This window comes from Spinacia oleracea, chromosome 1 (assembly GCF_020520425.1).
Source record: "Spinacia oleracea cultivar Varoflay chromosome 1, BTI_SOV_V1, whole genome shotgun sequence".
NCBI classification, from domain to species: domain Eukaryota; kingdom Viridiplantae; phylum Streptophyta; class Magnoliopsida; order Caryophyllales; family Amaranthaceae; genus Spinacia; species Spinacia oleracea.
The window spans coordinates 98,511,092-98,537,727 of NC_079487.1; the positions used below are offsets into that span (position 1 = coordinate 98,511,092).

At 36.0% G+C, this 26,636-nt stretch overlaps 2 protein-coding genes and 1 long non-coding RNA gene across 4 annotated transcripts; 2 read left to right on the forward strand and 1 right to left on the reverse strand.

Annotated features, from left to right (window-relative positions):
- Positions 1–962: 962 nt before the first annotated feature.
- Positions 963–3,441, forward strand: LOC130466056 (uncharacterized). Its single transcript, XR_008926075.1, has 4 exons — positions 963–1,106; positions 1,223–1,285; positions 1,372–1,490; positions 2,130–3,441. It is a non-coding gene; the product is annotated as an uncharacterized lncRNA (long non-coding RNA).
- A 3,855-nt stretch (positions 3,442–7,296) lies between these two features.
- On the forward strand, positions 7,297–20,189 carry LOC110805008 (uncharacterized). Of its 2 annotated transcripts, none has more exons than XM_022010602.2 (16): positions 7,297–7,588; positions 7,687–7,947; positions 8,322–8,419; positions 12,781–12,943; positions 13,031–13,141; positions 14,261–15,190; positions 15,284–15,436; positions 15,525–15,624; positions 15,718–15,812; positions 16,573–16,764; positions 18,238–18,294; positions 18,383–18,454; positions 18,606–18,704; positions 18,962–19,093; positions 19,190–19,363; positions 19,597–20,189. In XM_022010602.2, exons 1-16 carry the CDS (start codon positions 7,457–7,459, stop codon positions 19,759–19,761), a joined length of 2,934 nt encoding a protein of 977 aa, XP_021866294.2. In that variant the 5' UTR covers positions 7,297–7,456; the 3' UTR covers positions 19,762–20,189. The 2 variants fall into 2 exon arrangements, with proteins under 2 accessions (XP_021866294.2, XP_056693277.1); XM_056837299.1 differs by having other exon boundaries at positions 7,298–7,588; positions 12,792–12,943.
- Positions 20,190–20,674: 485 nt separating this feature from the next.
- LOC110805006 (26S proteasome non-ATPase regulatory subunit 12 homolog A) lies at positions 20,675–26,357 on the reverse strand. The gene is made up of 12 exons (XM_056837305.1): positions 26,204–26,357; positions 26,070–26,130; positions 25,768–25,956; positions 23,696–23,803; positions 23,507–23,611; positions 23,320–23,376; positions 23,012–23,208; positions 22,349–22,448; positions 22,155–22,267; positions 21,900–22,053; positions 21,741–21,818; positions 20,675–21,097 (listed from the first exon to the last, which is right to left on the reverse strand). Exons 2-12 carry the CDS (start codon positions 26,073–26,075, stop codon positions 20,879–20,881), a joined length of 1,326 nt encoding a protein of 441 aa, XP_056693283.1. The 5' UTR covers positions 26,076–26,130; positions 26,204–26,357; the 3' UTR covers positions 20,675–20,878.
- Between the last annotated feature and the right edge of the window lie 279 nt (positions 26,358–26,636).

The window sequence follows — 26,636 nt, forward strand, 5'->3', positions numbered from 1 at the left end:
GGCAATACGGTCCAGTTGAAACTTGGGGACAACATTGAAAATGAATATTGCTTTCCACCCTGCAACCGATAGACAGATTGAGATTACTAACGAAATATATGTTGAAAACCTGTGTTATTGACTTTAAGGGTAATTAGGAACCTAGAGTCGATTGAAATTCTTGCAACAATAGTTACTATGCGAGCTTTAAGATGAAACTGTTGAGGCATTGTGTGGGAAGAAGTGTAGAAATCCCACTTGCTACGATTTTAGTGAAAATATAGCTTTGGGGGCATGATTCGTTGAAGTATAAATATCCAAAGTCATTCCCTGGGATGAGTTACGAGGGCGTAACTCGTTTTCTTTAAGAGGGGTAGAATGCGATAGAAATTCGCGCTTTTTACCTATTTTTATGGTATTTTTATGCATTTTATGCTTATTTTAACAAATTTTACAAGTTTAGGCAAAGCAAATAGACTCTCCGCATAAGAAAAGGTGTTCATGAGTAACACAAACAGCTTTGAGTTGACAAAAGAGTGCACATAGGTGGCACAAGTACTTCTCTAGTAAGAATAAAAAAAAAAAAAACTTTTGGGGAAAATGTGGGAAATTTCGTGTCAAGTTTCGGGACGAAACTTCTTTTAAGAGGGGTAGATTGTAATCCCCCGTAAATTTATAAATTTTATTAATATATTTTAACGTATATTATTTATATTTAAATAGAATTTATGAACTTTAGTAATAAATATATAATTAACGTATATTTATTTATTACATTTTAATATTTTCAACGATTTACGAAATCGAAAATGATTTTAGAATTTTAAGTTAAAACGCATTTGAATTACGAAATTCCGTTCGATTGAAATTAGGAAACAATCCTAAACAGTGTTGAATTCAAATTCTAAAACTAAATACTACTCCTAGCCCAATTGGGCAAAGCCCAAGCCAATAAACCCAACAAAACACCCCCTTCTCTTCTCTATTTTTCACGTGAAACCAAAGAAAGAAAAAGAAACCCTCCATCCTTCTTCCAATCTCACGCACGACAACACAGCTGTGCCCTCCTCTCCACCTTGCTCTTCGCGGCGCCGTCCCAGCCGCCACAGCCACCGGCGATAACGCCGGTAATACTTCGTTCCCCTTCTTTTGTTCGTTCTTGATTTTCGTTCCTCCTTCATATTGTTTTTGTTTTTTTTTCGGTTCTTGCAAATCCCCTTACTCGTGTGTTTGTGCGAACCAGCCACCGTGAGCTCGCCGCCGTCGATACTCCGCCGCCGCCAGCACATCCCTGACCACCGTCCCGGTAGTCACTCTTTCTCCCTCCTGTTTCTTTTATTTTCGTACTTGTCCTCTTCCCTTTTCGTGGCTGACCTCTGTTCACCCGCGCAGCCACCACCACCGCGTGCCGCCACCGCACGCAACTTCTTGCTCAGCCTTGCCGCGAACCACCGTCCGTCCGCCGGCCAACTCTTCTCTCTCCTCCTTAATTCTTGGTTATTTCTTAAACCGTAAGTAACTAATTATTTTAAATAAAAGTTGTTAATTTAAATTATGTTCTTGATATTAAATTTATAATTTTTATGGCTTGAACATGATTTTCAGTTTTGGGTTGCTAATTATAAACGAATTATTTTCAGTTTTGGTTAATTAAAAATTGAGTTAGGGTTTATTCATGATTTATTAGTTTGAATTAAGTTTTCTTGAATTAAGTTATGAGTTTTGTGATTTAAGTTATAAATTTCAGATTTTGCAAATTATATAATAAAGTTATTAATTTTCAGATTATCAAATTACTTTGAAATATTAATTTTGATTGTTTAAAGTATGAAATTCAAGGTTTTTATGATTATTAATCATGGTAGGTTGAGTATGGATTGTTGAATTTGTTGTTTTGAGATACTAGGAACGTAGATTGACCTTGGTGAAGCTTTCAAATGAATTTATATTGCTGAAAATTTAAAGTACGATGGTTGCAAAAAGTTTTCAACGAATTTCAATCACTAGTTCAATAACTATGATGCTAGGAAAGCAAATGTTTAAGTTTTGATATTGGGGAAAGTTCTAAATATGTTTAGGATGCATTTAGAATGCTTTATTATGGTTGCCAATGATTAGAAATTGATTGAGATTACTTGTTGGTTGTTTAGGCGGAGAATTCTCTTTAGGCGACTTTTGAAAGTGTTAAAGTGGCCTATCAGTTTGTTTACACAAGGTACGTACATACCTGTGTGCTTGGAATGTGTGTTAATTGTTGAAACCATGTTGAATTGTTGATAAACTTGGTTATGTTGATGTTGTTGATGAACTTAGTCAGGTTGAAATTGCATGTTTAATACTGTTGGATGAACATATTGAACTTATATTGCATTTTGAGGATTATAACATGTTAGTATGGATGATTGATGCAAACATGTTTGATTGGGAACACTAGATTACTTAGTATATAATTCAGATCAGTTGATTGTTGTTCCCTTTTAGCTTTTCACTACTTTATGAGGGCGGAGGACCTTGTTTAGTAAGTTGAAACCTTATACCCATATACAGGGGTTGATCAGTATTAAAGGAAAGATTGGAGTTAATTGGAATGAGTCTTGTTCGATGCCTTTGTTAGCACTTACTTAATTCCAAGATAAAAACAGTTGTAAATAAAAGTGAGTTGTATGCCTTATGTGATTGTTGAGTCATAACAGGGTGTCAATTTGTAAATCATGTAAAGTGAAACTGAGTAGCAATAGCTTTAGACTGTGCATGTCTAAAGTGACGGACAAACAGGAGTTGGGGTTCATGGTGGTAGCCCATGGCCTTTCATTCGGACCGGATTGATCACCGCGTCCTATTTTTAGTCAAACGTTCCTCGATATCGCAGGTCACTGAGGTTACGGAGTCGCGCCCGTACCTCGTCTTCCTTAGTGAAGACTTCTAGCTAGAAAACTCGGTCCATTGTCATTTTAAATTAAAATAATATTATTGTTATAAAGGTCTAGTCCAGTCAAGTATAGCTTTCAAGTCAGTATGTTTTGGTTTTCCTTGCTTATGTTTTATTTAGTATCATGTTAGGATTGTTCGGTTAATATAATCATGTTAGGATTATCATTTATTTAGTATGTAGTACTCAGCTTTGCTGATTACGTGCTTTTGCTTGTGCATGTTGATCATGGCTATGCCTTATTGATCCTGTGATGACCCAATCTTTGGTGAGCAATCTCTAAGGATCAATAACTATTGTCCATCTGCAGGTTTGAAGATGTTGCATCATTGGGATCGGGAATAGAGAGCTTGTATTTAGTTTTGATTTGCTAAGTTGACTTGGGTTTGTTTAATTGGACTTTAAACTTGTTAGTTGATCTTATTTTTGTTGATTGGTTTTTGGATTAACTATGTAATCGATTATTTATAAACCTAAGGTTATTTATTATGTTTTCTGCTGCAAAATTCTGAATAAGCCGTTACGTTTTCACACGGGCGATAATGCCTTGATAATTCTCTACGTTTTATATAAAAAGGTTAGTTTAGAAAAGAGAGAATTGTCGGGGTGTTACAACTTGCCCCCGTCCTCATAACATTTCTGGACCTGCCATTGTCTTCATAACACAATGCTTCCGTCTTCATAAAACTTGTTCAACAACCAAAAATATAGAAATCAACTCAGAGTATTTCTTAAAACCCCTTAAACGGCATTGTTCCAATACAATGTTGTTGGCATAAAAATTTTAGAGGATTTTCTCATTTGCTCTTCAGTGAAAACATTTCAACAATGATACAATTGTAAACAATATGGAATTTTAATCACAACAGTTTAAATTCTGGAAACTTATATTGATCAAATCATGTTGCGCCTAAGAAAGAAGCATTATTTATGGAGTCATATCTTTATTTAAGGCAATCCCATAATTCTCTGAGATGTTCCACCGCAAGCATTTAGTTTTCTAAATTGTCGTGTAGATGATGTCTTAAGAGAACTGTGACTTTGTTTTTTTCTTACTAAGTGGAAATAACGATTTCCACAGGAAATCTTATTTTTTTGTCAAAAACAATTATGCATTTGATTGTATGTTCCAATTCTCGGGCTTTTAATTTCATAAGGGCATCAACTGTTCGTTTTAGAAAATTATGCCCGGATAAGTCTAACACGTTGATTTTCGTTTTCGTCAAACCATCCATCTTAACTACAACCAAATAATTTTTAAGCTTAGTAAATGACCGTTATATATATCAACCATATACATAGTAATTAAATATTAGTAAAATATTATATTTTATTCACTGTTAATTTATCTATATTCTTCAAACGAGAAATTTTGAATATGATTATGATGTCGTTCATTTGTTTGTTTTTTTCGTGTGTAAATATCGTCATGCATTTTTTCTCTCTCTTTTCATCTTTATCTATCTTCTCCTAGATAATTATTTTCATATTTCAAACTCAATTCAATGATCCCACTTTAAATACATCTCTCTTTTGTTGCTACAAAATTTTCATATCTTCTCCTATATTACCTAGACAATATCACCATAATTTTAAATTAAGAAACCCGTACATCGTACAGGCCAAAAGTTAGTTATTATTATTTACGCATAAATAAGCAAATAAATCATGATAACAATAACGTTAATGAAAAATAAAACAGAAAAATAAGATAATAATGATATCATACTATAACAAACTAAAATATTAAAAGTGTACTTCTAATGCACCAAGATGACAAAATTGAAGTACAACGAAAATCACAAACATTTTGTTCTTACTCATCATGGATAAGCACATGGAGATCGACCCTGTGCGCCGGGGATGCGAAAGCTCACTTGTAAAAATTTATCATTGCCATTAAAAAGACTACCATAATTGTTTAGAAGTAAATATTGTTTTACTTTTCTTATATCTTTCTTAAAGGTGAAAGAAGGAGGAGAATTTGCTTGTCAACTGGGGATATGGTGATAAAAAAAATGAAGAAAAAATTTGTATGTAAAGCATTAATGTTTATAGTATATATAATCACTGGCAGAGTTAGGGGGGTGGGATTCCCCAACAAGAGAGTCATAAGCTCATATATATATATGGAAAAATTGATTAAGGCAGTCTCAACTATAGACGTTCATCTTTAAAAGGTCTCAACTACGGATTATTACTGACTGATCCCAACTAAGGGGGGTGTTGACTTTGCGTGGGCCTTTTTACTAGTGACCGGTTGTGTATGTCATGGCTTTTCCATTTATTTTTTTATTTTTTTACCCAAAATGTTTTATTTTTGTGTAAAAGTAAATAAATATTCACTTAACTTTTTTCTCTTTTCACCAAATTCCCTCCCCCACCTCCACCGCCGGCCACCACTTTCCTCTCCTCCCTCCTCGTCTCTCGCCTTCACTCTTCGCCGCAAACCCGACCACCACTTTCCTCTTCTCCCTCCCCGCCTCTTACCTTCACGCTTCGCCGCCGCCGCTAATTTAGTGGGCTTATTTGGTCGCCGCTGCGGTGCTTGCTAAGGGTGGGGTTTGCTTGCGTGAGGGGGTTAAGTTTTTGGGTTGTTACGATGGGGCAAGGGGAGGGCTGCGAATAGCTGGGGTTGGGGTCAGTGGTGAGGCGGTTCAGGTTGAGGTCGAAGGAGGAGCGGCTGGGGTCATGGTTGGCGGCTAGGTTGGGGTCGACGACTGGGGTTAGGGTTGGCGGCTAGGTTGGAGTCGACGGTTGGGGTTGGTAGGGTGGTGGAAGGTTGTTGCAGTTGGTGTTGCTGAGGGAGGAAGGAGGTCCAAAAAAAAAAAAATCAAACACCAAAATAACTGAGTGGGTATTTTAGGTGGTTGGGTTTTTATTTAGTGGGTGGGATTTTAGTTAAATGGGTGGGCTTTTTATTAAATGAGTGGATTTTTTTTAAAAGTGGCACGTGATTTTTGTAAGTTACCTGACACGCCATCGTCTTCAACTTAGTGAACCGGTCATTTTGGCCCACGCAAAGTCAACACCCCCCTTAGTTGGGACAGCCAGTAATAATTTGTAATTGGGACCTTTTAAAGATGAACGTCCATAGTTGGGATTGCTTTTAGCAATTTTTCCTATATATATTACAAAGTTGACAAAATTGATAGAAAGCATGAAGTGCTCTAGTGGTTAAAATGCTGCGGCAATGTCTTTATCCTTAATTGTGGGACATCTAGGGCTGCAACCGAGCCGAGCTAATATGAGTTTTACCTTGTTCGGTCTAAGCTTGATAATGATTTTCACTGTTCGAGCTTGTCTCGATCTTAGTCGAGCTCCGCAATTTGTTGTTCGAGTTTTGTTCGCTAAGCATTATGATGCCTCGAGCTTGAACCCGAGTCCGAGCTCCAGCTAAACGATCTTTATTCGAGCTTAATAAACGAGCTTTGAGAAATCTGTCAAATCGATTTAAATTATACAATCAAGGAGAAACTTCACAAAATATATGTATGAATGGAATATTCTATACGGGGTATTACAACAACATCTTGAAGTATGAATTTCGGGGGTTTTCATTTACGGAGTACAAATGAAAGAAAAAAGACAATGTGGTATGCCGCGAATTGTCTTGCCGAAAAACACTTCGATCCGTCGATAAATCAAACATCCCATCTATTGATATGAAGAAGTAGATGCGAGTAACGATTTTGAGAAGGGACAATATGAAGGAATTGCTGTTAACTTAACGAAAGAGAAATATTGTCGGAGAAGACCCGATTTCCCAAAAACCAAAGCTTCAAAACCACTTTTTTTGTTTCCTTGTTTATGTTATAAATTTGTAAAATCCACCTAAAAGTTGTTTTTACAAAGGTGAAGCAAAACAAGTTTTGTTTATTTTTTTGGAAAAGAAAAACAGAGAAACCAAAAACTGCAATGATGCCGAACAACGAAAGCATCATAAATTACAAATATTTAGACGTTCAGATATATCAATTCATATAGTTAGATCAAATTGGTGCTCATCTAGTTTTAGCTTATCTATATGCTTTTTAACTTTTCTCATCTCTATCCTACAAGAGACTCTTGAAGTTATAAATGCAAGTGACTTTTTGGGGTTTCTCTACAGAATAGTCTAAAATGCTCATAATAATAACACATAATATGGACAAATTCGACATAGTTGACATCTTAAATTACTATCGACAAATCAAACACAACAAAAATATGAAAAGTTTCTTAATCACTCTATGATTTACATCCAAAAACCAATCATCTATCTATTTAATTACTTTTTGATGTATTTTTTTTTTGTTTTTGCACGCATCTCGTATATAAAAGACCATAAATCATGAATGAAATACCGGGCATGTAATAAAATTATGCATGCATCTATTTAATTCAATTTTTTTTGCAAATTGTGCATTGCACATTTGCACGGGATAATCGAGTATTTTTTTTTTCAAAAAAAGTAAAGCCTTTAGCGGGAGAACTGCCACTGCGCGAGGCGGCCACGGCCTCACTTCTGCCACACTCCTTTCTCTCTCTCCTGACTCACTTCATGCAATGCTCATCTTCAGTGAAGCAAAGATGGAAACCGGGCCCACCAGTTTGATTAGCAGGATCCATAATTCGTTACCCGATGGAATATATTTCGCAACATCAATTACTTCCCACAAAACCAGCGAATTCGAATTGGTAATTCTCATTTTCAATTTTAGCATAAAACCTAGGTTTATTAATTTTGATTTGTGCGCATTTGAATTTTTTTTGATTTTTGATTTTTGATTTCACAGGTTCAAGGTATATTGCATATATTGCAGGGTAATTCTAGTACCTTGTTTGTTTGGGATGAAATTCAATGTCGATTTTATGCCAAAATTGGGATGTATGTAGCTCACCTCTCCCAAACGAGTTTACATGATATTCTCAATCAGTTTTTGTATGCTGCTACTTGTTTAAGGCTGGTGGAGCTTGTTATTGAACGGATTGAGAAAGAGGGGAAATGGTTTCCTACATTGAGGGCGTTTGGGAGCTCGGTTTCAGCTTGGCTCAAGGTCGATTTCTTGTTTTGTTTAGTGGCATTGTATTTTCTTTGTTGAAATAATATTGTTAAAGATTAAAATAAGGCCATGATTTTAATCACCTGTGTTGCATAATGCATAATAAACTAATTGACCGTGTCACTAATTGGTCCCATACAACCTTGTTATGAATTGTTGGTCATGATACGAATTGGTAGTTTTGGTTGGTAATCATGTGCGTGAATATCCAATTATGTCGGAAATGTATTTTAAAAACTGTTATCACCATTTTTTGGGGACGAACCAAAATACTCAGTAGAAACTTTGAGAGATGAAAACAGTAGAGAGTTCTATTTTGGTGCTTACTATAGTGGCTAAGGCGCTAAGCTAGCTTGTGTTTGGAATAGAGGTTGCGAGACATTGCGTTGGAGGAGGAAGTAAAGATAAATGACCCTGATCCAAGGACTGTTCCAACGCTTTTGGGGATGGCAAACTCTTTGTCCAGGTTGGCATTCTATCTCCCCCCCCCCACCCCCTTCTATGTAAAATGCCATTTCAGTTATGCGGTAAAATTCATCCTGCTCCCACCTTTGTGCATTCCCCTTGGTTGTGCTTGGTATTGTATATCTACTAACTAGACAAAAAGCTATTCCGTACTGAACAAGAAACTTCTGTAGCTCTTGTTTGTGGATTTAGTGCCTCCAAAGACGAGTCTTAGCTGTAAATGGGAGTGGAGATGATGTTTCGTTGTGCGAGGGTGGTTTTGTAGCCGTACTTAAATTCTCAGTGGTCTCTTCCAACAAGAAAAATGCAAATCTTCCTGGGAAGTAGCCAAATTTCCATTGTTTGGTTGACAAAAATGCAAAAAACATAATTTTTTAGGAGGTATACATCCTACAATATGGAAAAAGTCCCTTAAATAGCCCATTGAAGTGAGTGAAACCTCCGACTAGGAGTCACAGTTTGACAGTTTTCATGAAATTGCCTTGCGTAGCTTGTAAAATTTGTTGCCTCTACCAAATGATCACTTCTTTTTTCTACGGTGGTTGGATTTCTTGAGCGGTGAAGGCCAATTTTCTAGCGATCAATAACCGTGCCAATGAACAACTGGTATGATGAGAAACTGAAATGAAAATTAACCTGTGCTAAAGTAGATACTGACATTCTTAGTTTTAGAAGTTCAGTGGAACACTTAACTTGACTTGATCGGCCTTTGTTTTTGGTGGTGTTGCACTTGTTATTCATGGAAATTGTTTCTATCTGCAATGCAAACTTAAAAGCATGTTAAAATTATCATGTCATGGCTATGTATCCAGACAGATTGGAGGCTTAAGCTTCAATTTTGTATCTCAATCTTAGGTGTTAGTAGGCATCCCTTGTTGAAGATTTGGGATAAGGTTGTCCTTTCGTTGGGCTCTATCCCTGTTTTGAAGTGTTCCATCTCTTCTCAGTAGAGTGATGGGAAGCCAAATATATGCTACTCCTGTTTAATTTGTGTACATAAATTACTCAATCAAACTTTAGGAAACATAGTTCGTAAAACTTCAGCATTTATTTTGGTGGGTATTCATATTGTGGTTTTAGCTGCAGCTCAAGCATGAAGAAATGCATTTAATCTAATTTGTAGTTGGTAACTCCCCTCATTCAGCTTGGTTGTAGACAGGTTTTGACACTGAACTTCATGGAATGCATATGTAGAGTGGCAAGGATATCATATTCAATAGATCTGATTATATTCAAAAGTATGTGGCAAGGTTTTTAGGTATTTTGTAAATGGTAATATGTCTGCAGGCCTAATGAAAGATCAAATTGTTGCTAGTTGTGTTATAGTTTGTTGATATGGGTTTTTAAAAAGTTTTTTTCACTGTGGTAGTTTCCTTTCTTACATTCAACTTAAAGAGCCATTGGAAAGAGTTTTGATAAGGGATAGGTTTTGAAAGTTGTCTTTCTTGTGGAATGTGGATGGGTACAAGTCTCTTAGGCTAATGAGGACCTTTTGCTAATTTTTGGTAATTAAAAGTTTTGTTTCTATGGTAATTTCATTTATCATGTTCAACTTAGAGGCCGTTGGAAAGACTTTTGATAAAGGATAGGTTTGGATAGTGGTCCTTTTTGTGGAATGTGAATGGGAACAAGTCTCTTAATCTAATGAGACTAATGAGGATCTTTTGCTAATATTTGTTATATTCGTTTGATGTGGATGAAGCCTATGTTATCCAAGAGGTAGTCAAATGATTCAAATCTTGGATGGTAAGTTAATGGATAATAAAGCGGTGGTAAGGCTTGTAGGGGAAGGGAGTAAGGAACACAAATGCGCTTTTTTAGCATGATCTTAGAAAGCCTGGAATTGGTTGAATGAGATTTCTTATTCAAGTTTTATTGAGAAAAGGGTTTGTTATTGGTGGGACAAAGGGTTAGTATGCATTTCTCTTATTTTTCACTGTTGGCTCTCGTAAAACAGAGCTACTTAGGGTTGCACATCTATGAAAGGTTCAACAGAAGGTGACCTTTTGTCTTTGTTGTCGTCCTATGTAGATCTTTAACAAAAGTGTTGTCTATAGAGTTGCAAATGTGGGGAGGGTTTGTTATTCTATACTTCCACCATCCCATAATAGTTGTCACGTTTCTTTTTGGCCCAACCAGCCACCAGGGCCCACCACCACTCACCGCCGTCTACTCATGTATTTGTATTGAGATCAACAAGAGACCTAGCAGCAAACATAACAATTGTTAAGAAAAATGATTGAAATGATTTCCCTATACATTAAAAAGATTATACGCCGTATTTATATTGCTAGATGATTTTTAAAGTGCTGCGACTGTTATTATTGTTGCTTCGCTGCTCAATTTTCTTTTTCCTCTGTCCATGGTAGCAGCACCTGTTTATTCCATTAACGCGCCGCCTCTGCTGGTGTTCCACTCGTCAGAATACGCAGCCATGAGACTTGGAAATGAGTACCTTCGCGGACAGCTGAACATCACTATTGGAGGGTGGAAGAGGAGGAAGGAGAAGATAGGAAGGAGTAAGATGCGATAGTGGCTTGTGATTTTGTAGGCGATTTTTCAGATTAGAAAGGTGTTGGCGGCCTGACGGTTAGGTGGTGGAGGAATTGGGTCAGCTGTGAGGAAGGGAGGAAGTTATAGGGAGAGAGAAGAGGTCAGCTATGGGGTAGGGAGAAGAGAGAGGAGAGGATGAAATTGACATTTTGATAAATAAAACATACCCAAAATAGAATTGGTCAACTAAAATGAAACTTCCAAAAAAGGAAAACGTGTCCACTAATTTGTAATGGAGGAAGTGTGCCATAATACAATATTTTGTTTACTTCATACTTCCTCCGTATTTTTTACTTGCACCATTTGGGTTGGGCACAAAGATTAAGAAAATTTGTAATATCAAAATTGCCCATATGATACCAAACAGAAGAGAATGAAAAGGTTATGTAACAATGGTAATGTGAAGTGTGACTAAGGGTAAGTGGGTATTTAGTGCGTGAAGTGTGAACACACCAAAAAGCATGTGAAAATATACCATAAAAGGAAATGGTGCAACTAATATGCAACTTCCATAAAATGAAAATGGTGCAAGTAAATAGAAATGGAGGAAATATATCAAATCCTTGTAATCTTTCCGGTCATCGTGTGATGAATCCTTCTTATGTTTCAAACTTGTCTCTTGGGGGGAAGATTACTTGTACGGATCATATTTCTTTGTTGTTTATGAAGATTGTGGTTAATTTGCTTATGTGGAAAGATGTGAAATTCTTGGCTTACTTTAGAATGTTTTTTCCCTTATTTAAGTTTAAATAAAATTTAGTGGCCCTCAATTTAACCTTTATTTGAACATATTGGAATATGTTGGACCTTGTTTAAATCCGTAGTTGAATTTTTTGAGCCCTCGCTAAACCCGTATTTGAACACTTCGGAATTGATTGGCCCTTATTTAAACCCGTGCTTGAATTTGTTGGAATTGATTGGCCCTTATCTAAACATTTCACAACTGTTTTTGAAACTTATTTTCGTAAGGTAAAAAGAACAAAGTTAGACTACGGCGAGGGGAAACTTTCACGTCCGGCTTTGAAGGGGGGAGATCCTATAGGATAGGATCCTATCCCAATTTTTCATTTGCTAGGCCTATAGCGAAAAAACCTATTTTTTTACGATTACGCGGTTTATTCGAATATGAAATCCAATCCTGGAAATACAGCATCCCCCTGTTTTTTACTACCCAAGGTTTTGATACATTTCGAAATAGAGAAATATCTACTGGAGCAGGTGCTATTCGAGAACAATTAGCCGATTTAGATTTGCGTACTATTATAGATTATTCATTCGCAGAATGGAAAGAGTTAGGGGAAGAAGGGTCTACAGGAAATGAATGGGAAGACCGAAAAGTTGGAAGAAGAAAGGATTTTTTAGTTAGACGCATGGAATTACTTAAGCATTTTATTCGAACAAATATAGAACCAGAATGGATGGTTTTGTGTCTATTACCTGGGTATGTTTTCCCTCATTTTGATATAAAGATACCAAAGTAGTATATTATGTATATTTTGATCATAGCTTGGTGGAGAAATATTGTAGTTTACTTCTAGAGTTTGTTGTTTTTTTTTTCTCTTGCAAACATTGTTTTTTGTATAATGATGGGCTTTATGCCTTTATTGACTTGCACACCCTTTCAGCCGTTAGTTTATGGTGTTCATGTATTTGGGAGTAGATTTTCATGCTTCATTGTTATAAGAATCAAAGGATCATGGATGTCCTGTAGAGATCTTTCTTTTCCTTGTATAAGTTGATGCGCTTGTGGACTTCTCTAGATTTGGGCTTTTGCATGAAAAATATCTGATTATGCTTAATTTGTTTTAGCCTTTGTTCAGGGGCCGAATTTTTGTTACAAGTAGTTCGTGAAGCAGTGCCGAATTTCTGGCTTGATTCTCTGCATTCTGCTCCTGCTGCTGAAGTGGCTGTCCATATCCTTGATCATCTTTACAAGAAGCTAAATGAAACTTGTCTTGTCCAGGGTGGTGAGGTTGTTAAAAAGTAATTAGCCCTTTTGTTTTAATGCTGGTATTTTAATATTTTTGTTAATTCAGTGAAAAACGATGCAATTTTTCAGGAGGAGTCCTACAGGATGCTCCTTTATTTATTTCTTGGAAGTCTATTGCCATATATTGAGATCCTTGATAACTGGATATTTGAAGGAATTCTTGGCGATCCGTATAATGAGGTAATTCCATGAGAGGGCAGGGTCCATAATTATTAATCTAATGTTTCTTAGGATCTTTATCTCATTAGGTCTATGATAATTCTCTGAGAATTGCTTCTAGGATGTAGTTTGGGATGTATGGGAGGATGTATCCAGGGGTCATAGAAAGGAAGAATACATTGGTGGATGTCAACCTTGTAATCTTGTCTGAGTTTAAGGTGAAAATATTTGAGTTTCAGTGGCGAACGTGTATTCTGGGATGATGAGATTCATGGAATCATAACAAGGGCCATTCTGTTATGTAAAGGTTGTTCTATAATAGATTTTCAACTTGAAATTCCACAAAATGTTTTTAAGTCACATGTATATTTAAGTCATGTTATATCTTATTATGGACCGTTATTTTTCTGTATCACCTGTTATAATCCGTCATCAAAATCATAAAGCATATTGATACAATTGAATTCACTATATAAGGATAGTAAGATAAGATTTCACTCAGACATTTGGTCAAAAATAAAAATAAAATTACACTCATATTTTTAGTCTCTATACCTCTTATTAGTAAACAACATAACAATATCAGGTTATGTGAAGTATATATTCTCAATTTCCTTCAAACAAAGTATGTATTATCACACATAATCTAAAAGTATGTTATAATTATTTAACTTTAAAAAGTCGGTGATAAATACTTAGAACCTCTTTTTGTTGTAAAGTTCCCGAAAAAGTGTGAATTTTTTTTACACAACATTTAGTTCAGGAGCGAAAACAGATTCATGCTGAGAATTTGTTTGGTAATTCTGTACTTTGCTACGTTTTCTTGTTATTGTTGTTCAGCAAACTTAGATGTTTATTGTCAAAACATAATTAGGTGCTTATAATAGTGTGTCACCGTCAGAACATTAAGAAAGTTCCTGTTTGCCCTTTCAATTGGTAGACATCTTCACGTCTCCACATACGGGAGCTATATTTCCCAATCTTGTAGGGTTTATAAACCTGCATTTCACATTCTAGAAACACAGTTGCAGCTTAGTGAGGATGAAATGTTTGCCTTCCATTTTCTCCTCTTTATTTGTTCATTTTTTTTTCTTCTTTCTGTTGATATTCATTCCTTTGTTTTTTTATTGTTCTTTACAGTTGTTCTTCTATGAAAATAAATCTGTATCAATTAATGACACTGAATTTTGGGAGAAGAGCTACCTCTGGAGATTCCTGACACATCAAAAGGTTGATGCTGAGATCTCAAGCATGGCTCTTAAGAATAAAGCATGCCCATTGTTTATTAAGGACATAGCTAAGGAAATTGTTTCAGCTGGAAAGTCTCTGCAGCTGATCAGGCATGTTCCAATGACTTCAAATATGACATCAGCTTCAGAAGGAAGACATAAGGACCTGCGTGGTTTTAGAAGTTTTTGTGTTGTTAATGATCAAAGTGAATTATGTAGAGGGTCCAATACCGCAGGGTTGACATTGGTAGAGGTATTTTTTGTGTCTGTCGCAGGTATTATAGGCCATGGTGATCATGTGTATAATTACTTTATGCAAAAAGATTTTACCTCTATGATTCCTCGTTTATTGCAATGTGAAGTGGAAAGGCACAAACTTGGAAGAGAAAGAGAGAGTGGTGCTATAAAAAGCCCAAGAAAGACTTGGGTTGAGTTTTTGGATAGTACATTACAAGAAAGAGAAAAATCTCATCAAGTTGAAACCTTGTTGTCCCATGGTAAAGGAGATGCTGAGACCAGTCTGGTGAATGAACTCCAACTTCTGAAATCTTTCTGTCCCGAAAATCCAGTTATTACTGTTTGTCAAAAGTTATTGAACAAGAATAGAGATTCGTTGAGATCTTTGACTTTGTCAAAGAATGCCAATCTTCCTCCATTGAATGATGAGGATTTGCGGACGGCTATTTTCAATATTGAAAATGAAAAAGGAGCTTTATCAACCAAGCAAACCAATTTCAGTTTTGGTTTTCAGTTTAGTGAATCTCAATATCTTCGTTCAACAGGAGAATCAAAAGTTTTAGAAGCCATGTTTCCTTTTCCAACAGTTCTCCCTTCTTATCAGGTGGGTTATTCAAATACTTGTTTAATGAATCATATTTGCTACAATCTAGGATCATCTCTCCACGGTTGATTTTTTTTGTTTTGTTGATGTTAGGAGGACCTTCAGATGTCAGAACTGTTGCCTCTTCAGAAAAATAGCACTTTGTCCTCCAGAATTCTTCGCTGGATTCAAAGTGCCGAACCTAAGGGAACCCTCCTTCCTACGGTTATACTGCAAGAATGTCTGAAAGTCTACATTAATAAACAGGTTTTTGCTTCAAATTTAGTTATGAAATGAAATCATCTGCAGTAAGTGTGCATATTCATAATCAAATATCTTATTTTTCTTACTTAAGGTGGATATCATTGGAAGTTGCATGCTGTCAAAGTTACTCCAGGAATGGAGATTGATGGATGAGCTTGAAGTGCTGCGTGCTATTTACTTGTTAGGTTCAGGTACTTTTCTGCCATTTCAAGTCATTTACTTAAGTCTTGTGGCCATGCTGATTAGGATTTGATTTCTTGGATGATTGTGACTTCTTATCTCAGGGGATCTTCTCCAACACTTCTTGTTAATGATTTTCAAAAAGATGGATAAAGGAGAATCATGGGATGATGATTTTGAATTGAATATGGTACTGCAGGTGAGGGTTCCGAATATCCTAGTGACAACTGTCCCCAAATTTTTTGATTGTGAAATTATACATTTTATTCTAATCTAGGACAGCTGGCTATTACTTTTTAGAGAACCACAAAGACAGGAAAGAAGGATATGTATTGAAATCACTATTGGGTTATCCAATTTGAAACATGGTTCTCTCTAGGCGAATTGCATACAGAGGGAAAACCCTTGTTCCTCGTAGATCAAGCTGCTCCAATCCTTTTCAAATTTACCACGTGTTGAATATAAGTAATGGAATTTTTGGGAGAAGTTGAAATGGTGTATGATTTATTAGAATTATTTTGTCTGATTGAGCAACTATCATGAAACTTGAAGTTCCTGTTAGTTCCTAAGAAACTATGGAAGCCACTTGACTTGGGGATGGGGGTGTTCAGTAAGTTGCATTTCCGTCATTCGTCTATTACAAGTACATTTTTTTCCTTTGTATTGATTTTTTAAGTTGGGGCAGATGATTTTGTCTTTGACATTTTTTTATGTAGGAGCTTTTCACTAACCATTTAAAAGAGTCAGTTCCATGGAAATATTGATGGAACTGTTATTAATGGGACTTTTCTAAAGCTCTTTATTCCGTGAAAATCACCACACAATGCCATGATTTATTTCCATATTTATGGAAAATTGGTCTTGTTTCTTGGCGATTGAGATTAAAGTGTTTACCTTTGCTTACTAAATTTGTTTGCTTTCTATGCTTTCTCTTATCATCTTTTTGATGTCTGTTTTAGGAATCAATCAGGAATTCTGCAGATGCCATGCTATTGACTGCGCCAGACTCATTGGTTGTCTCAATCATTAAACCTCATGGTCTTGATGGTAGTGATCAGCAGAATGCAACTGGTATTCCATCTATTCCTCGCAAAGGCCATGAGCATATCTTGGGTGTTAATGGTCTTGATGTACTCAACTTCACCTATAAGGTCCGTCTCCTGAATTTTTTGTTGCTTTGAGAACGGACTGTCCATTTCAACTAAGTTTGAACTTATAAGTCTTTTATGGAAATATATCAAGTATATAATGAACTAAATTAAAATTTAAGATTCTTACTGTAGTTAAACACTGAGCCAGTTAGTTGCCTTTTAGGTCAAGGGTGAGTAACTACTTCATTGTAATTAGGGCTACCGCTAAATTGTAAATTCAAACAAGATTCACTAAATTATAAAACAACGTCCTCCTTGATCAATGGGTCTGATTGCCAGCTTCTTAAGTTTAAGTGTAACTATCCTTTGCAACTCCAATTTTTCGTCCAAGCCAAACCTTAATTGATTTGTTGATGGAAATGCGTATTATAAGGTTAGGCTACGTAGAGGGTTTAGGGAGAAGGTGAAGAGAGAATTAAAGGATCTACAGTATGAAAAAGTGGAAAACTGCCCTCTTTAATGGGACGTAAAGTTTCTTGGTGTTTGGAGAACTCAAACTCTTCTTCTACCACTTATCTCTACAAAAACTTCTGCGCAGTATAAGTTGAAGAGAGTAGTGGTCTGTCCTAGTTTAAAACCACCAGCCTTTACTCGGAACATTGTTGCCAGACACCCTACAACTATTAGATGTTTATAGAGCTCCAAAAACATGTCCTTGATAAAAGTCAAGTGGTCTTATTGTCTCCTCAAAATTCCCTCCTATCCATTCTCAATTGATTTGCTATTGGTAATATGTATTATATGGTTTAGTTACAGAGAAGGGTTCCTTCAAAAAAAAAAAGAAGTTACAGAGAAGGTAGACAGAAAATAGGAGGGTATACTTAGAATGAATAATAGAATAGGCAATACGTTTCCCTTATTTATGAGACATAACGTTTGTTAGTGTTTGGAAAACTCACCTCTACCACTATCCGTTACAAAAAAAAATCTGCCTATGGAAAATTGGAGAGGGTAGTGGTCTAACCTAATTTCACCACTAGCTTTACTCAAAACATTGTTGTCCGACACTCTACAACTAATAGATAATTCCTAGAGCTTCACATAATTGTGTGTTTAAGTGGTAACAGCTACGAGTTCTTAGAGTGGGAAATGTTTGTTTGCCTGGAGGTTAGAAATAAATATTTTGATGGTTTTTATTCCCAAATATAGGGTACTTCAAAGATTGGGTTTTGATTGTTCAACAAGGAGCCTTAAAAGTTTTTTAATCATCAAAATTACCTGCCTTACCTTACCTTACCTTACCTTTTCCATGAATGTTTCCTTAGTGCCTGTAATTAGATTCCTTATGAGGCTCAGACTGAGGTGGGGTGTGGCAATGTGGACTGGGAGTGAATATATGTTTCCCTACACCTCCGACTGTAATGAGCTTGTTTACTTTTATACGACATGATTACCTGTGGTGTTTGATAACTTTGCAGGATGTTCACTTTATTTACAATGAATTTATGAAGTGTGCGTATTTCAATGTCATAGGTTTCTTGGCCACTTGAACTTATTGCTAATACCGAGGCAGTTAGAAAGTATAACCAGGTAAAAATCTGTGCAGAAAGTTACATTCGTATTAATTAATGTAAATTGACATCATTACTTGCTAATTTCCGAAACATATTTTACGTAGGTGATGCATTTCTTATTGAAAGTTAAGCGTGCGAAGTTTGTACTTGACAAAGTTCGGAGATGGATATGGAAGGTTAAACTTTTTTTTCATCTTATTTTACCCAGTGTTGTGATTTGGCATGTAAACATGTGCCATGCAAAATATTAAAACGGACTATTTTTATTTTAGTATTTACCTTCATGCTTATTAGCAACACTGCGTCCTTCTCATTACAATCTTACAGAAAAAAGGTGCGGTAACAGTCAACTTCAAGCACCATTGGTTAGTGGAACAGAAACTTCTGCATTTTGTGGATGCTTTTCACCAGTACGTGATGGATAGAGTAAGATATTCTCCTTGTTAAAGCTTGCATTAAGTAGATTTTGATTTTAATTTTATGTTCAGACCGAACTACATTCTTTGCTGGCCTAATCATACAACATCCCACCTTATACCTAACTGTGCCAAGTGCCTCAACTTTTTATGCAGAGGAAAAGACTAGCTGTTCTTGTCTAATGGTAGTGAATAATGTAATCAACTAGTCAGGGTTTCCATAAGTTTTCACAGAATGTCTTATCTCATATGCATTTGCTAATCCAGGTCTATCATAGTGCATGGCGTGAGATGTGCCAAGGTATTGCAGCAGCATGTTCTTTAGATGAAGTAATTGAAGTACATGAAGCCTACTTGCTATCTATCCAAAGGCAATGCTTTGTTGTTCCTGATAAGCTGGTATTTGTTTTCTCATTTGTTTGGGTGTTTACCAATATTTAGTGTCCACCTGCTGCCTCTTAATTCGTAATATGATGCATATTGGGTTAATTACAGGGGGCACTGATAGCCAGCAGGATAAACACTATCCTTGGATTGGCTCTGGACTTCTACTCAATACAGCAGACACTTAATAGTGGCGGGGCAGTTTCTGCCATTAAGGCCAGATGTGAAATGGAAGTGGATCGCATTGAGAAGCAGTTTGATGATTGCATTGCCTTTCTTCTCAGAGTACTTCTTCTCTCCATATCTTGCTTGTTTTAGAGATTTATCTCAAATTGCTCCTCATTATTAGGCAAAAGCCGCAAATATGAAAATATGGAAATAAGGGACTTGTCTTTGTCTTTTGTAATGAGAAAATGCTGTGAATTTCTCTGACTAGCTTTACCACATATGGCAACAATAACAGGCTTGTAGGTAACAAGGACTTTATATTATATTTGAACCAATTTGTGGTATTACAGGTATTGTCCTTCAAGATCAACGTGGGACACTTTCCACATTTGGCAGATTTGGTGACCCGAATAAATTACAACCACTACTACATGTCCGATAATGGAAACATGATCACAGCTCCTGGATCTGAATCAGTGAAGTCAGGAAAGGCCTTTCCCAGCAGACCTGGGTGATTGGTATTCTACCTTACTTTTCCCTTTGTATCAGAAGATTCAGAACAACAGAAACTATCTGTGTGACTTTATGCTAGTCACGGGTAAATGTTGTGTAACGTGCTAACCTTTCTCTTCCACAAGTTTCGATGTCCAAAGATTGCCTGAAATTTAGGTGCTGATGCTGATATTATTTACCATACTAGCTAAAGCGGGCAGCTTGGTGGTGTTCAAAGTTGTTCCGTGTAGCTACAGCTTGTATATAATCCCTAGTTGGGTGTAATTATATGGTTTTGTGTGCCAAAACACACAAGTAAATGCATGTAATTTATTCTTTAGGGGTCTGCGTTTGAAGGAGGTGTTCTTGCAATTAGTTTTATGTACTCATTTTTGTAATAGTTTTTTACTTGTATATAATGCTAGTGATTATTAGTCCTTGTCAAGCAGAATGGCAAACTCCAAACTAAAAGCAAAGTGCTCTTTATGCATTGAAAAAAGAAAGACAATTCTTCTCTGATAGAGATATCCATAAGTTAAACTAAAAAACAGGAGATTAAAAAGTTGCACAAATTTGGAGTTTCAACATTGCGCCAATTAGGCATTGTTCTTCTCAGCGCTTTTCGGTCCGTTCCCTACAGAAAAAACTTGCTTTAATCCCACTTAACACTCCTTGCAATGCTCAAATGTCAACAACAAAGTTCAAAATCTAAAATCCCTGATCCTAAATCATGACTGAGGACAGAAACAAGCCTACGTGTTAACCGCATTTCAAGCAGCTCGATGGGTATTAGAGACGACCACCATGATTAAGGCATTATAAGTTCAACCGATTTATGACAGCCAATCTGATTGATATGTTGTTGCATATCGCCATACCATTCTTTCGCGCAATGTAAAAACTGTCAAAAACAACTTGTAACTTGAAGATATCAAATAAAGATATCAAACAAGAGCTGCTCAAACTCTGAATGTTTCTAAACAATGAATTATTAAATAAGAAAAATTAAGCTAATACCAGGTTTCTTGGGAGCACATTTCAAGTATGCAAAATGACTATTTCCAAAAAAGAATAAAGAAGGATCATTCTCCACAGCCCTAGTGAGTAGTGAGTAGTGAGTAGTGAGTAGTGACTAAAGATTCAAACTTTTAGGGCAGCTTTGTGAATCATCGTCTCCTTGTGTATTTGATGGCAACTCTTCTCAACAAGGCCAAGCAGTTTCTCCAAGTTGATTGACCATGAATTCAGAATGTCGTTGCTGTCCTTGACTACCTGGAAACATACAATCCCCATTGGTCTGTCTATCTTTGCTACTATAGCCTTGGAGACAACCATATCAGATAGATGCTTCTCCGTTTCCTGAAACCACAATACGTAAGAAGTCAGACCAGAATAGGAAAGTATGGAGTTAGAGTAAGCTTAAATAGTAAAGTATGGAATATATTTATAGCAGAAAAGGGTCAAATAGGTGATAGATCATCAACGTCAATGCGTTAAAAAGGGATTGAGAATTATAGAAAATTAAAGTGGACAAGTGCCCAAATGTAAAAACCTTGAGGTAACACTATGGTCATTTTGCACTGAAAAGAACAGGGAGGGAATGTACATTTCCAAAATCCAAGAATCATTTTGAGAAAGATGCAAACCTTGAGGTTAACATATATAGATAGTTTCTCAATTTTATTTAACCTATTCATCTATTTTACAAAATAGCTGCTATAACACCATACTTGCTGTCAAGGAGCAAGCTTGGCCAATTGAGTGGACATCTTCTAGCTCAACCAACCTAAATCAGTGTACATCTAACACAAGGAAATAAATGCTCATGCATATTCAACATACTAGATATAATTGCCATCAGAATTAATGAGAATTGCTAGCTGGAATGATGATTTAGGCAAGGATTTCCAGAAGATACATCCAATAAGTTGCCTACTGTGTTTGGAAACTGTTCAACATAGAAAAGATAGTGCAAGTACTCTAGTTCGTGAAGGCAGCAAACCTGAATACTGAGGCATAATAAGTCCGACAGTCTCTTCAAGGTGATCTTTGAGTTGTACTTTGAAATAACAAGTATGTTCTGCCAAGAGAGCAAACAAATAAATTAAAAAACTAGTATCATTATTTTCTGAAGGATTGAAGAAAATATAGATAAGCTTACATGTTCAATAACTCTTTGTTTAAGATCTTCAGCAGCTTTCTCGCCTAACGAACCTCCAAGCAAATTCTTCTCATTATCAAATTCACCCTCAAATTCATTCCAAAGATCTGTCCAAAGGATAACCTTTATTGTCACCAGCTGTTTCAATAGTGACCTGTGGCAGCGCATCAAAAGAACCCATAACACAATATCACACACATAATCAGAAACATAACTCCAAATCGAAGAGAACTTCATATTCAGTAAATGACATACTTAAACTTTGGGATTTCATAAAGGTTCTTATCCTCCAGAGTAGAGTTCATAAGGCTTGACTGCATCGGATCATGTGGGGCAAGCGCCAAGTACCAGCAAATTTTCCTCAAAATCTGCACAAGAAAAAACACATATTAGTATCCTTTTAAGGTTCACATGAAAGTGCAACATATTAATAGTGAGGCATTGTTTACCGGTGTCCACTGCTCAGGGTCTTCCTTGACAGATGAGATCTCATAGATAGCCTTATAGCATCGACATATTTCAAGGTAGTCATTGTGGTGCTTGTAGTATCTGAACAAAAGAAAACTCACTAAGGCCCCAAAATACAACCTTCCAAATACTATGTCAAACAACAATAAGAATAACAACCCATTTAAAGGAAGGTGGTAGAAGTGATTTTGAATTGCAGAAAGGATGACAGTTGACGTATTGCGTAAATTTGACAGTAGAAGAAGACCAAGAGAAACAACAGAAAAAAAATAAGGAACCAGACATGAATCGTGTCGTTTAGTTAAGATGCAAATGTGGTTGACGCTAGGGGTGATGAGGTGAAAGAATGTGAAGAGGGAGTAAAGATTATCTATGGCATAGCAACAAGTTTGCAGAAAAAGGAGAAAATTGACCCCTTAGATGATTAGCCTAAAAACATCATGTTTATTTTGGTTCCTAACTTCCAAGCATGCCATTATTCTATTCCTCTCTAGTTTCTAACTTTTCTACACAAGTGTAAGAGAATTCCCAACAATCAATGAAAGAAATCAGGGGATGCACGGAAAACTTTTTCAAGGGCAAGAAGTAAAGTATTACCTCCATATATTCTATGAAGAAGCCAATAATAGATATTCCAAACTCACCGAATCATCAACTCGTAATAGATACGCTTCAACTCTGTCAACGACGGAATATCAGCAGGGGCCTCTTCTACAATATTATCACCTTCCTTAGGTTTCTCCTTTTCTTTTGAAGGATCAATATCAAAAACCCTGGGACTGATTTTTCTGGAAAGGATTTGAGCCCGAATATAGTCTTTACGATCTAAACAAAGACGAACCTGAAAAATGGAATGATTTTTCAAATATCAATTCAACTAGAAGTATAAGCAACAATTACTGCCAGGGGAAAAGGATAAAAGAACCAACTAAGCTGGAAGAACAGAACATACTTGCTCAAGAATAAATGCTATCTTTTCAGTTTTTGCCATAGCACCAAAGGTTTCAACCTACAGTATCACAAATATATGTAATAATAACCAATTATTCAGACTCTTTCTGAAATTAAAGTGGGATAATCCCGAAACATATTTGATGAAGTACAAGGAATCAAACATGTAAGCAACAACACTAGCTTACCGCTATCTCTTGCATCAGCTCAGCAGCTTCATCGATAAGCCCTTGTTGCTCTTTAATCTTAGCAAGTATCTTGATCAACCGTGACCTTTCTACTTCAACATATATCTGTAACAATAAAAAAAGATGACAATGAGACATGAAAGAGCAGAACCTAACTATAAATAAGCTAATTCAGTAATATCTGGTTACCTTCCCAGCAGATACACGATTTAGTGTTTTAATGAGGTCTACACGAGTATGAAGATCAGGTGTTTGATCAATGTAACCCATGGCTTGCTGCACCATCGAGGTCACAGCCTGTGTAGAAAGGGACCTTGTTGTTAGATGCTTAATGAAGGAATGATGACACTGAGACTATAAGGGAGATAACTAACAAAAGGACACTGCAATAAACAACTATGCCATTCAATTCTTCTCTGGTGAATTGAACAACTAAATATTATCCAAATGAATTACTCAAATTTCCTTACAATGCCCACAAAAATCAACAGAATAAACCCAATAGTAAGAATTGAAGTCATTACACAAACAAAGTGCATATCTACTGGAGAATTAAGTTAGGCTCAAAATGCAAACATACTGTGGTCCAAAATGTGACAAGGGATATATATGCCAGCGCAGGACTTGAAAACATTACAACACATAAGGCTCCGTTTGGTAGGGTGTAAAACGTTTTTATGGAAAACGATTTTTCCCTTTTCAATCATTTTAAGTTGTTTGGTTGGGTAAGGGATGGAAAAAAAAAATTCATGACTCCCTCAAAGATGGAAAACCCTTTTCCATTTGAAAGGGAGGGAAACCATTTTTCCTTTTTTCCTCCTTACCTCCCTCTCCTTTCTTCCCCTCAATCTTCACCATCTTCTCTCACTTTCCTTTAAGGTACCAAACAAATGAAAACTAGTTTGAAATTGTATTTTCTCTTAAAATATATTTTTCATGGAAAATCATTTTACAATGAAAATATTTTACGCCCTACCAAACAGGAGCCTAAAAGCAAAAGACAATCTTAGCTGCAACTACAATGAAGACATAAACTAAAAAGGCAACAAACTTTGCAAAAGAATTAAATACTCTAGGCTTCTACTTCCCCTACATGAACCACAATCGCTATTAGCCATACTTGCTCATCTATACTTTTATTAAATCTCCAAGGCAAATCATATCACGCCGCCATGTGTCACATTCTCTAAACATGACAAGGCGCCACATCTACAATGACATGGAGGAAATGCTTTTGCTATATTGATACACAAAATGTTTTTGTTAGGGTTAATTTGAACATGGAACCAACAAGAAATATAGTAGGAAGCTTACCATCTTAGGCTCTTAGCTATACTATTATTTATGCCTTTTAACTCTATTTAAATTTATTTACGTGGAATAGGATTAGTGTAAGTGTATTTATACTATTTTCACATGGTTTATGTTATTAATTTTCTATTTCAACACATGGTGATCGCAAGAAAATTTAATTTGTTACCATTATTGAAAATGGTTTTGAATAATGACTGCATTTTTAATTTGTCCATTTTCTACAAATAATAGAACACATATTTTCGTTAATTAGTCATGAATTGTGTTAGCATATGTGGATCATAGTATCATACCATATACACAAAAAATTTATTAGATATTAGACATGACTTACAAATTTTAACAACTCAAAAAGGGAAGAACACTATTACTTAAAATTGATACGTACTACATACAATACATCACATCCAAATAAAATAAACGATCTCCAGAAAGTTATTAAAAAAAGGTCAAACTCGCATTCGCAACACATGTAAACAATGCGTAAATATTTCGTATATTATCTAACATTGTAACCAGGGCATCGCGCGGGATACACACTAGTTTGAACTTAAAATCGCTGAACCCTAAATATTCAGATTAAGGACGCATGCGCATCCATATGCAAAATTACAAAATTGTGGCACTATAATAATCAGTACTTACATAACCTTCAACGAGGCATCATCCTTTTAGTGATAAAATCATGATATCATCGACTAGAGTAGTAGAGTACAATCTAAGCTAGGCTAACAACTACAAAAAAGATCAAGATTATGAACTCAGCAACCAATAAGATAACCATGGTATGGTGTTATTTTTCAACATAAACACGTTATTTCTGCTTTACATTCTAATAGAAAGCCCTTGCTTCTTTAGGTTTGAATAAAATACATCATACATATGGTTTCGAAACCCTTGGTACTTCATACATGAACTATCTAACAGCAAAAAATATGGATGTATACCTGCTCAAAGCGCTTGGAGAGAGCGACGATCTGGTCATTCAAGGTTTCCCAGGCTTTAGATTGGAAGCATAAATCGAGAATATCACAAGAAGCCTTTCTAGCTCCATCGACATCTCCAAAAAGTCTCATTTGCTTTCCCACATTCAACAATGCATCAATTTGAGCTTCCAGATTACCGCCTTTTTGGTCCTGCATAACAAATTGAACTTAACGTCTAGCAGAAATGGAAATGCACTGAAACCCTAACTAAACCCTAAACAAATTCTGGAATTGGGAATCGATTATGAACAAAAAGAACTTACCGCCATCGCTAATTGTAAAGAGAGAAAACTGTCGTCGGAGATTAAGGGATTTCTTGAGAATCTGAAGAAGAAAACAACTGATAAAAATAACAAGAATTGAAAGAGAAACAAGAAATTTAAGAAACGGAACTTACGTCGTCGTAAACTATGGAGGACGTCCGGAGTTTGTAGAGGGGAATTGCCGAATGAGGATTGAGGATTGAGGATTGAGGATGCCTTGCGAAACAGGTTACTTACCTTCTTTCCGTTTTCTTTCACCTTATAAATACTCCGTACTGTTAAAGTCTAATACGGAGCATATATGCGCATATATACTAAAAGTCAATGGATAACAACTTTTTTTATCAGCTACTGTACTTTATTAGAACTAGGTTAGGTCCCGTGCAATGCACGAATGAGACTAAATATTTTTTCCCTGTTCTGAATAATTTGTTTAAATAAAAATTTTAATAAAATAAAATCAATATTTATCAACAATTTTCGGGAAAATCAGAAGAAATTATTATTTATTTGGATTGTAAAGTGATTAGTGCGATTTTAGGAGTTTAGCGTTCCGACAAAATACTT